This window comes from Gossypium hirsutum, chromosome D11, assembly GCF_007990345.1.
Source record: "Gossypium hirsutum isolate 1008001.06 chromosome D11, Gossypium_hirsutum_v2.1, whole genome shotgun sequence".
In the NCBI taxonomy this organism is placed as follows: domain Eukaryota; kingdom Viridiplantae; phylum Streptophyta; class Magnoliopsida; order Malvales; family Malvaceae; genus Gossypium; species Gossypium hirsutum.
In genome coordinates, this window is record NC_053447.1 from 62,913,217 (window position 1) to 62,925,294 (window position 12,078).

Below are 12,078 nucleotides of genomic sequence, written 5' to 3' on the forward strand. Positions count from 1 at the left end.
AGTCCATTTATTTTAATTTATTATAATTTAATCTTTGTAGGTTTTCGAATTTGATTAACTTTTTTAATTCGAAAACTTACAAAGATTAAATTATGATAAATTCAAATAATAGTTAAAATCGAAAATTTAGATTAAATTATGATAAATTAAAAGAAATGGACAAACTTCTAATTTTCATAAAATAAAAGATATAAAAAAATATGCCACAATCACCCTAAATTAAAAAAATGAAAAAAATAGGAAAAGGAGTGCGGCCAGATATTTTGGGTCACCCCTTTTTTTAGATTAAATTATTAATTATTAAATTTATTTTTATTGAAATATTATTTTTTATAAGTAATAAGATATTATTCTCCTAGGTAATTTACATATTTTCGTAATTAATTAAGTTTTATTAAAGACACTTTTCCAGTGTAAGCCCATTTCTTTATTCATGTGTTTACTCCTTGGAAGACAAGTTTCTGACTACAGAATCCCCAAGTTGCTGACGACCATGTTTTTGGTCTTTCTCTCCACCAAACGGCATATAATATGAATGTGAGTCAGCAGCATAAACCATCGTTGAAAAATGTTCAATTCAGTTCTCAAACTATGACTTGCATTTCAAATTCATCTCCAAAGTCCAAATTTTAAAAACTTGAATCTACGTATTAGAAAAAGTAATTCTCTTAAAATTTATTGATTTTCTTTTTAGAAACAAATTAAATGTAAGCTATTCAATCTATAGTTACATAGGTTTTTACAATTTGATAAAAATATTTTAAATATATTTTATGTCATGAATAAATATTTATTATTTAAAGTGATAACTACACAGGCAAAAGAATCTTATTGTGATAATCTGAGAACCCAGTAACTATTTGAGGTATGTGGATCAATTTGAAATTTTAGCACTAATTTAGGAATATTAGTTGAAATTAAGTCCTTCGATCTGTCCCCAGTTCCTGCTGATTAGTATTTTGTTATTTGTGGAAAACTGACAATAAAGTTAAAAACAGACTTTGATAATTGATGCTATATTTTATATTTTCAGAGTCAAAAATCACGTCTTTTCCCGAAGGCCACTCCAGTCTCCAACTTCCTTCTTTACATCTTTTTCTGAGGTTCAGTGCCTTTCCCTTCTGCTCTCTCCGCTTCCAATCTTGCTCTCCACGCATTTCTCTTCTCCAAGTATTTTTCTTGGTCTTTCTTTTTTAGTCTTATTTATATATAAACACAAAGCCTGAAGCCTTCAAACACTTGAAACCAATCAAATCTTTTATCCAAACACACAAAACCCAAGTTTTTTCTTCAGCCAAAGCTCCAAAAAAGATGGAACTTTTTGCTTCACAATCATCTTTACTACTGAGTTCAGCTACTAGTTTTGATTTTCTACTAAAACCCATTTTTCTTCATGGGTTTTCTGCTTCATTACACTTAGTTTTGTTGCTTTTATTGTTAATCTTATGGATGGTGAGCAGGATTAAAAAAGTTAGTAGGGAAGGTTCAAAGGAACGACAGATTTTATGGTATAAGCAAACATTAGCTTGTTGTTTTGTTGTTTCAGTTTCCAATGTTGTCTTGTGTTTGTTAAGTTATTTTTATTGGTATACAAATGGTTGGTCAGAGCATAAGTTGGTGAGTCTTATTGATTATGCATTGAAAATACTTGCTTGGGCTGCAACATGTGTTTGCTTGCAATGTCAATTCTCCAATCCTGGTGAACAAAAGAGGTTCCCTGTTGTGTTGAGAATTTGGTGGGGTTTTTACTTTTCAATTTCATGTTATTGTCTTGTTATAGACATTGTTCTCTTCAAAAAACATGTTTCTTTCCCAACCCAGTATTTAGTATCTGATGTCTTGTCTGTTGTTACTGGTTTGTTTCTATGCATTGTTGGGTTCTTTGTAAGATATGAGGGTGAAGAGATCCTCCTTGAGGAACCCCTTTTAAGCGGAGATTCTAGTGTTAGTAATTGTGTAGAGTTGAGTAAGGAAAAAGGGGGTGATACTGTAACCCCATATTCAAATGCTAATATTTTCAGCGTTCTTACATTTTCTTGGATGGGGCCTCTCATTGCTGCTGGCAATAAGAAACCATTAGACCTTGAGGATGTTCCTCAGCTAGATAGCCATGATAGTGTTATTGGGGCTTTTCCAAAATTTAAAAACAGGCTTGAATCAGCTGATAGTGAGGGGAATGGTGTTACCTCACTTAAGCTGGTGAAGGCACTGTTCTTTTCAGCATGGAAAGATGTTCTTTGGACAGCTTTGTTTGCATTTACTTACACGGTGGCTTCATATGTTGGCCCATACCTCATCGACATTTTCGTTCAGTATCTGAATGGGCAAAGGGAATTTAAGGCTGAGGGGTATCTTCTAGTTGCTGCTTTCTTTGTTGCCAAGCTAGTGGAGTGCTTGTCTCAGAGGCGCTGGTTCTTTAAGTTGCAACAAGTGGGACTTAGGCAGAGGGCTGTACTGGTAGCAATGATATATAACAAGGGGTTAACCCTTTCATGCCAGTCGAAGCAGAGCCATACCAGTGGGGAGATCATCAATTTCATGACTGTTGATGCAGAAAGGGTGGGTGACTTTAGTTGGTACATGCATGATCCATGGAAGGTAGTTTTGCAAGTTGCTTTGGCCTTGTTGATCTTGTATAAGACCCTGGGGCTTGCATCCATTGCCGCTTTCGTTGCTACTGTACTTGTTATGTTGGCGAATATTCCTTTGGGGAAAATGCTGGAGAAGTTTCAGGATAAGTTAATGGAATCAAAAGATACAAGGATGAAGGCAACATCTGAAATTTTGAGGAATATGAGGATTCTTAAACTGCAAGGGTGGGAAATGAAGTTCCTCTCCAGGATTGTCGGGCTCAGGAGCGTCGAGGAAGGATGGTTAAAACGATTCGTTTATACAAATGCCATGACTGCTTTCGTTTTCTGGGTTGCACCATCCTTTGTGTCTGTAGCCACTTTTGGTGCTTGTATGTTCTTAGGAGTCCCACTTGAGTCGGGGAAGATCCTATCTGCACTCGCAACATTCAGGATTCTTCAGGTGCCAATCTACAACCTTCCTGACACAATCTCAATGATAGTTCAAACAAAGGTGTCACTTGATCGAATTGCTGCCTTCCTCCGGCTCGATGACTTGCAGCCTGATGCTATAGAGAAGCTACCCAGTGGTAGTTCCAATACAGCGATCGAGATTGCTGATGGGAACTTCTCTTGGGATACGTCATCCCCTACTGCAACACTAAAAGATATAAACTTCAAAGTTTCCCATGGCATGAGTGTTGCTGTTTGTGGTACGGTCGGCTCTGGCAAATCAAGTTTACTTTCCTGTCTTTTGGGAGAGTTACCAAAGATATCAGGAACGCTTAAGTTGTGTGGTACAACAGCCTATGTTGCCCAGTCACCTTGGATACAAAGTGGCAAGATTGTAGACAACATATTGTTCGGTAAGGAAATGGACAGAGACAATTATGACAAAGTGCTTGAAGCTTGTACCCTCAAGAAGGATCTTGAAATTCTCTCTTTCGGTGATCAGACGGTTATAGGCGAGAGGGGAATCAATCTGAGTGGTGGACAAAAGCAAAGAATACAGATTGCTCGTGCTCTATACCAAGATGCCGATATCTATCTGTTTGATGATCCTTTCAGCGCAGTGGATGCTCATACCGGATCTCATTTATTTAAGGTAATGTCTTCTTAATGATCATATGCCATGCATTTTAAGAGTCGCTATAGTTAATTTAGTTGAAATAGTTATGTATGAGCTCTGAGTATCTTGTTTACTCTTTTGAATGGCAGGAGGTTTTACTAAAGAATTTGAGATCAAAAACAGTGATTTACGTCACTCATCAAGTTGAGTTTTTACCAGCTGCTGATTTAATTTTGGTAAGCTATTATTTACATTATTTTCAGTGATTTTCATCATATGTCTAAGATTCAAGAAATAATTTACTAACTGGATGCAACTTGTATTTACATATTTGTTAGGTGATGAAAGATGGGAGGATTGTTCAAGCTGGAAATTATAATGATATTCTCAATTCAGGTACTGATTTTATGGAACTTGTGGGTGCACATAAGAAAGCTTTGTCGGCCCTTGATACTGTTGAAGCAAGTTCGGTTTCTGAACAAACTACCAGCGAAGGAGAATGTGATATAGTTACTACTAATGGGAAAGTGCAGAAACAAAAAAACCAAGATAACCTGAGCTTTAAAGTAGATGATGTCGGACCAAAAGGACAGCTTGTTCAAGAAGAAGAACGAGAGAAAGGACAAGTCGGGTTTTCGGTCTACTGGAAGTACATCACAACAGCATATGGAGGAGCTCTTGTGCCTTTAATACTGCTTGCTCAGATTCTCTTTCAGATTTTTCAAATAGGCAGCAACTATTGGATGGCTTGGGGATCACCGGTGTCGGCAGACATAAAGCCTCCTGTTGGGAGCTTTACACTAATCATGGTCTATTTGGCTTTGGCCATTGCAAGTGCCATTTGTGTCTTTGCCAGATCCATACTTCTTCGTATAGCTGGATATAAAACAGCCACTCTTCTCTTTAAAAAGATGCATCTTTGCATTTTCCGCGCTCCTATGTCTTTCTTCGATTCTACACCGAGTGGAAGAATCCTCAACAGAGTAAGCATCTAATGTTTTTCCTGTATGGATACGAAAGATTCAATTTATCTTCATGTTTGTTGGCATTTTTCCCCTTGTTTTTGAGGTATTGTAAACTTTTTTACTGCCTCTTATAGGCTTCTACAGATCAAAGTGCAGTAGATATGAACATCCCGTATCAAGTTGCCTCATTTGCTTTCTCAGTTATCCAGCTACTTGGAATCATTGCAGTCATGTCTCAAGTTGCTTGGCAGATCTTTGTCATTTTTATTCCAGTGATTGCTACCTGCATTTGGTATCAGGTAACTCTTGCTGAATTGTGGCTAAGCAATGCATGAAATCATGAACTTCTTACAATGCAGCAACATATCTAAAATCTTAAATTTTCTACTTTGTAAAACTCATTTAATCATTGCCTTATTGCTGAACAAAGGAATGCTCATAAACTTGTAATCTCGCAGCAATATTACATATCTTCTGCACGAGAACTTTCGCGGCTGGTTGGAGTATACAAAGCTCCAGTGATACAGAATTTTGCTGAAACAATTTTAGGAGCAACAACTATAAGGAGCTTTGATCAAGAGAAAAGGTTCCAAGACACAAACATGGTGCTGACTGACTCGTATTCTCGTCCAAAATTCCATGTTGCCGGTGCAATGGAATGGCTGTGCTTCCGCCTGGACTTACTGCCTTCTGTTACTTTTGCCTTCTCTTTATTCTTTTTAATCTCTATACCGGAAGGAATTATCGATCCTGGTAAGTAAATGCAGATTCATATTGGCAGCTTTATTGACTACTAGATAACAAATGTTCTAGGAGAATGACTATGCATTTTTCTTTTGTTTAGCTATTGCCGGGTTAGCTGTGACGTATGGACTCAATCTAAATATGTTGCAAGCTTGGGTGGTGTGGAATCTTTGCAATATGGAGAATAAAATTATATCTGTTGAGAGAATACTTCAGTACTGTAGTATTCCTAGTGAGCCTGCCCTTGTGGTGGAAACGAATCGCCCAGACCATTGTTGGCCGTACCACGGAGAAGTTCATATTTGTGATTTGAAGGTAAGGGCAGTGTTGTGTTGTTGTATGATTTTGTTTCTAATGGATTGGCCGTATTAAATAAACAATGATGGTCTCAATGTAGGTACGATATGCCCCGCACATGCCACTCGTGTTGCGAGGTCTGACCTGCACATTTCCTGGAGGGTTGAAAACCGGTATCGTAGGGAGAACAGGCAGTGGTAAATCAACTCTCATACAAACACTTTTCCGGATCGTTGAACCTGCAGCAGGGCAGATCATAATCGATGGTGTAAACATCTCATCGATCGGGTTGCATGATTTGCGTTCACGACTCAGCATCATCCCTCAAGAGCCTACCATGTTTGAAGGGACTATACGAAACAACTTGGACCCTCTTGAAGAATACACAGATGAACAAATTTGGGAGGTAGGTTCATTTTAGTTAAACACTGTCTGTTATGATCGGCAATTGAAGTCTAACATCAATCAATATTGTGTTTTAAAGGCATTGGATAAATGCCAACTTGGGGATGGAGTTCGAAACAAGGCCAGCCGGCTCGATTCTTCAGGTTCGATCCTTCTATCTTATAACACACATGAGTTTGTCTTCTTTTGCATAAATTATACTTAGTATGATTATTGTTGTGCAGTTAGTGAGAATGGAGAGAATTGGAGCGTGGGGCAAAGGCAGTTGGTGTGCCTTGGGCGTGTTCTATTGAAGAAAAGTAAGATCTTAGTGCTCGACGAAGCTACCGCATCGGTGGATACAGCCACCGACAACCTAATACAGACGACGTTAAGGGAGCACTTCTCCGACTGTACGGTCATAACAATCGCTCACCGAATAACTTCGGTTCTTGATAGCGACATGGTTCTTCTTCTAAGTCATGGTTAGTAGTACAGTATGCTCTGCTCATTAAGATGGATTCTTGGAAGTTCATTTCATTTGAATAGAAAAAAAAAACATTTGTTTTTGCAGGAGTAATAGAAGAATATGATAGTCCATCAAGTTTGCTGGAAAACAAGTCTTCATCATTTGCACAGCTTGTAGCAGAGTACACTGTGAGATCAAATTCTGGTTTTTGATAGAAACTGGATTGAATTAGACGATGATGAAAATTTACTAGTGTTAATAATTAGTAATGTTTTTAACTTGTAATTGTGGATGTTTTTCATTGTTTTGTGCCATTTTCTTTGGCTCCCAACGATTTTTCCCTTTTTTTGTGGTCCAATTGTTATGTTTTATGTTGCTAAAACTTTTCGTATGTGTTCCATACTTGTATTATATACATGTATATAAACATAAGGGGAGATAATAGAAAATTTTGTTAGGATGGTCGAAATTAAATTGTAATTTTTACGATAGTAAAAATGTAATTTTGCTATTTTAATAGTCTATATTTTTATAATTTTTAAAAATTAAATAAAATTTTTATATATTTTTAAAGGCCTAAAGTATAATTTTATCTTTTCTAATTTAAAATTTTAAAAATTTTAAAACAGCTTGATGGGCCGAGGCCCTTGGCCTGCTCTAATTTTGCCCCTAATGAAATATAACTTTTAAAGATATTCCAAATTTAAGGAGAAACTTAGAAAAATTGAACATATTTGCATCCAAATCTGAATAAATTGGGAATGTCTAACTTTAAGTTCAATAAACTGCTAATAAACTTTTCCAACCTTCTTAGTCCAAGGATAAAAGAGTCTTATACATCAGAAAAATAGTAAAATGACAATTTTTATAATAATTGACAAAAAATGTTAAATTTTATGAGATGAATTTATTTAAATGATTTGACATTAAATTAAAATATAACATGGTATTTTAAATGGCATAACCGTTCACTCAACTTATTATAGCTTAAATTTTTTAAACAATTGAATTTTACCCGATCTTTCATATCCTATTCACGTCTTAGATGCAATAGTTCTAAGTTTTTTAAACTATAATAGATTGAGTGAAAGTGCCGTGTTATGTTTTAAACTAATACCTCATATATTGAAAGGAAGTTAATTCCTTTCGAAGAAGTTTTCTAGGTGTCATTCATTTCGACCCCTCAATAGGTCTTAATTATCCTTAAATCTAGTTAGGATTTCGTCTCTCAACTCTACAAAGAGCTCAAGTTAAAGATAAGGTTCATTGAACAAGAGCACCTTGGTGGATCATATAGTTGATCAAGTAGTAGCATATGTGTCCTTAAATGTCATATAAGGGGTAAGGATTCAAACAATGCAACATTCATCTCCCTTTCGTAGGTAATCCAATCCGACGAAGCACATCTACTCTAAAAATCCCCCTTCAACTCATACTTTATTTAGAGTTAGGAGACAATTTTAACTCGACAACCAAAATACAATGTAGATTCTTTTTTTAAGCTGTCTAATATAATTTTACTCGATTTTTGTAAATTCTATTATATTATATTTCACTACCAAAGAAAAAAAAATTGAAGGTTGGTGGAAAGTACCATCAAATGTCGAAATGAAGAGTAAAGAGCATGCAAATGAAATCCGTGGAAAGTGGTGGAAAAAACCCCCTATAATTACGATTGTTCGTTTTCAAAGTTACGCTATGTTCAAATTATTTAATATCTGTTTTGGCCCCTGTACTATAGTAAAATTATCATTTTGACTCTTTTACTATTTTTTGGTCACTTTACCCCCTCAACGTTCATTCTATCCATCACTTTAGCCCCTTGATCATTTCTATTTAAAAAAAAATTCTGCGTGACCATTTAAGCTAATCAAAACATGTAGATAGCCAAAATGAGGAGATAGGAGATGCAATAGATAGCTTACATCACTGTGAAGGCCCATGAAACATTTTACCAGAAGACCCCCCATAGAATGACTTATGATATTTATCTTTTTCCCCCTGATGCTCTATACAATGACTAGTTTTGCTGCCAGGCGATCCAATGTGTCTTGCAACCTAAAAGAAAGCTAGAATCAACCATTAGAAAAAAATCTATAAATTGCAAGGAACGACAGGCCACAACCCTTAATTAGAAGGAAAATAATTAAAAAAGATCAATAATATGATTATACCGGTTATCATTTCAACAATCATATCATGGAAATAGTAGGAAAAGACTTTGTGTTTTGTAAAGCAGAAGCAAGGTAGTAGAAAGATAAAATGGGTTAAAAAGAGTATGACAAGTTCATAATTGGCGTCGATTGTCCTGCTTAACCATCTCTAACCAGTTCATCAGATCTAATACAAGTGAGGAATTCAATGTCACATTTGTCAAGGGTTATTTGAGCTGGAGAAAAACAATTCTAAAATAAATAACAGAGACGTTCCTCCTTAAAATGCAAAGATTAAATAGTCATTTATATCCAATTTATAAAACATTATGACATAGCAGAGGTAAATAGCAACCTGTAACCAAGAAAATAAATTCCATTTCCTCTACGGTCTATAGAGAACTGACAATCGAAGAACCAAAAGTAATAGACATAATATAAATTATTAACCTGAGAACAGCTGATCTTTTCTATTCCAGCAACCTGCACAACTCGACCTTTAACCCTACAACCTGAATGTGAATGTTTATAATAAATTAAAGAGTGAAACATCACAAAAGAGGCCAACAAAAAAGATAAAAAAGAGTTAGGGATTTACCGAATGTAGCTTGAGAATTGATGCTGATTTCATGATAGATTGACCTGTATTTGACTCTGACTCTAATTGTCGGCGTAGGATAAGGGGACGACCGGTATTATAGGAGAAAATTCCTACACCTACGCGTATTTACACAACAAAAAAAGTAGAAGAAGAAAAAAGATTTCTTTTAAGCAAAGACAGAAAAAGAAACTGAAACAAAGATTCTTCACCTTCTTCAACCTTTTTTTTTATCTCTTTATTTCAGCGAACAGCCAATGGCATCTTAGTAAGGCAATGTAAAAGAAGGGCCTCTTCGTTTTCTTTATCTTTCAACTCCTCTTCCTCCGATTTCTTCTCATCTAGGGTTTCAGTGCAGTGAAATGAAAAGGAAAAAGAAGTAGTGATTGGTGTAGGTGTATTAACTGGTATTGTTGGAAATGGGAAATTTGGGGGATTTCAACTAAAGAAAAACAAACTATTATTTGGTGATTTAGGGCGCACGACAGAGATGAGAAGAAGAGGGGGTAATGAGCGGGCAACTAATTTTTTTGGGTGAGCGGGATTTCTATTGCTTATCTTTTGTGGCGTTTTTTATAAAACCGTCACAAAAATATCTCATTTTAAACAAAACGACTCTGTTTTACTTTGTTAAAAATATTTTATTTTGTCTACTAAAAATTTTTAGTTAAGTGATTCTATAAAACATTTATTATTACTATTTTTTATAAATTGGATTTTTATAAAAAAAATCAAGTACTCTCGAAATAAATATAATATATTTTAATAAGAAAATAAATGATTAAATGGCTGCAATTAATTATTAAGTTAGAATTATTCAATGTTAATTACGATTTCTATTAAAGATTGAAATGTTAATCACAATTTTATATTATTATTTTCCGATTTAATCTCCATTTTATTAGAGATATTTTTTCTTAACTAAAATATAATTATTATGCTAGATGTTCGATGTGGAATGATTTTAGTTTTTGTATTTCATTTTTATTTGTTATAATTTAGTCCTATCCAAAATAGATAGTTACCTAGTCATATCAATCTGTTACTTTTTTTTATTTATTTATCAATTTTTTTGTTAAATCTAATATTTAAATATATCAAATGGTTTAGATTAAATATTTTTAAATATAAAAGTATTAATTGATTCTATATTTTTTTATCATTTAACAAATCTCAAGTAAATCTTAAATCCTAAACCAGTTAATATATATAAAATTTATCTATTAAGTTCTTAAATAATTTAAACTATAATCATAATTTTAATATATTAAAATTAATATTATCTCTTTTACAATTATATAAGAAATTATTTAATATATAAATTAAAAAACTAATTAATAAAAACCCTAAAACCCTAACCCCTATCCCCTAAATCGTAAAACATAAACCGTAAACCCTTAACCCTTAAACCCCAACCCTTATAACTATCCTCCATAAGTTTTGTGACCGCATTTAGTATAGTTCTTTAATCTTAAAGATATTTCAAAAGATTCAAACTCCTAGTTGTAACAATACTCCTAGTTTCTTCAACTCCAAAAGATTCAAACTCCTCATCCACATCAACAGATGCCGCAATGCAGGTGATTTTTTCTTTTGGAACCTTGAATCCATCATCAACTTTAGGATTTCCTCGCTTCTCCCTAGCACCAATGTCCAAACCTAATAACTTAAAAAAATTCAATCAACAAACAGAAGGCGAATTGGAGGCAGAAACACCTAAAAGAAACATTCAACTACAAGCTGTAATGGTATCCATAGGAAGAAGAAAATAGTAAGGTGTTACAGATAATTTAAAATTTAAAAGTGCCAAGCAAAACCATGGGTCATATTCAGTTCCTGAAACAACAGAACAAACAAGTTATGAAACTTTTACACATGAACACCTAAGATTCCAATCAATCCTAACGAATAATAAATTCACATATCTACCATTTTTTTAATTTCACGTCAATATTATAAAATTAAAGTAACCAAATTATACTATATTAAAATAAAATGATACCAGATCGGGACTAAAACCATAATCAGACCATAATAAAAATCAATCATTCTTGCCTGAAATGATGAAAATATCCAAAGTTAAACACATTTCTATCAAGCAACAAAAATCTCTAACCACCAACAACAAAATATCAAGAAACAGTAGGATCCAAACCACACCAACAAAAATCTGCAAAAACCTTAAAATAGTAACCCCTATACCTTAAACTCTAAACCACATATACCCTAAATCAAAAACCTTAAACTATAGTGATAAATCTCTTTTTACGATTATATAAAAAATTATTTAATATGTAAATGAAAAAACACTCAGTAATCTATCCAAAAAACTTTTAAAAAACCCAAAAAATTATTTAATATGATAAATCCGAGCATTAGCGGCGCTTTTTCAAAAAACGCCGCTAAAGCCCTGAGCATTAGCGGCGCTTCTTCATAAACGCCGCTAAAAATAGAGCATTAGCGGCGCTTCTTAAAAAACGCCGCTAAAGCCCCAAAAACCTCAAAAAAACGACGTAGTTGGACTTAGGTTTTTTGCTGTGCTTTTTGGAAAACGCCGCTAATGCTCATTTTTAGTGGCGTTTTTTTAAAAGCGCCGCTAATGCTTAATTTTTAGCGGCGTTTTTATCCAAACGCCGCTAAAAGCCTGTTTTGGTGTAGTGTTCGTTATCTTGGAATTAAAAAAGTCGTGTTCTTAACTTACGGAATATGACTTTTTTCTAAAACCAAGATAGTCGAATATTTACTTTAAAATAAATAAAAACGAGATTTAAGTGATGATCAAAATGGCATTCATTCTTGTTCTCGAGGATTTAAGGCATTGTGTCCTAA

General features: G+C 34.2%; 1 protein-coding gene and 1 long non-coding RNA gene across 3 annotated transcripts; one reads left to right on the forward strand and one right to left on the reverse strand.

Moving 5' to 3' along the window:
- Positions 1 to 995: 995 nt before the first annotated feature.
- Positions 996 to 6,967, forward strand: LOC121203371 (ABC transporter C family member 3). The gene is made up of 10 exons (XM_041104769.1): positions 996 to 3,675; positions 3,789 to 3,875; positions 3,978 to 4,622; positions 4,739 to 4,903; positions 5,063 to 5,357; positions 5,449 to 5,663; positions 5,746 to 6,051; positions 6,130 to 6,193; positions 6,275 to 6,514; positions 6,604 to 6,967. Exons 1-10 carry the CDS (start codon positions 1,312 to 1,314, stop codon positions 6,708 to 6,710), a joined length of 4,488 nt encoding a protein of 1,495 aa, XP_040960703.1. The 5' UTR covers positions 996 to 1,311; the 3' UTR covers positions 6,711 to 6,967.
- On the reverse strand, positions 3,977 to 9,793 carry LOC121223385 (uncharacterized). Of its 2 annotated transcripts, XR_005920725.1 has the most exons (4): positions 9,250 to 9,793; positions 9,102 to 9,163; positions 8,424 to 8,556; positions 3,977 to 4,887 (listed from the first exon to the last, which is right to left on the reverse strand). It is a non-coding gene; the product is annotated as an uncharacterized lncRNA (long non-coding RNA). The 2 variants fall into 2 exon arrangements; XR_005920724.1 differs by lacking the exon at positions 3,977 to 4,887 and having other exon boundaries at positions 8,149 to 8,556.
- Positions 9,794 to 12,078: the final 2,285 nt, after the last annotated feature.

Bases quoted from the DNA above. Each gene is read 5' to 3' on its own strand.
- LOC121203371 (XM_041104769.1), top strand. From the start codon at position 1,312: ATGGAACTTTTTGCTTCACAATCATCTTTACTACTGAGTTCAGCTACT. The intron at 5,358-5,448 runs GTAAGTAAATGC...TCTTTTGTTTAG, and splicing joins GGAAGGAATTATCGATCCTG to CTATTGCCGGGTTAGCTGTG. The intron at 6,052-6,129 runs GTAGGTTCATTT...TGTGTTTTAAAG, and splicing joins CAGATGAACAAATTTGGGAG to GCATTGGATAAATGCCAACT.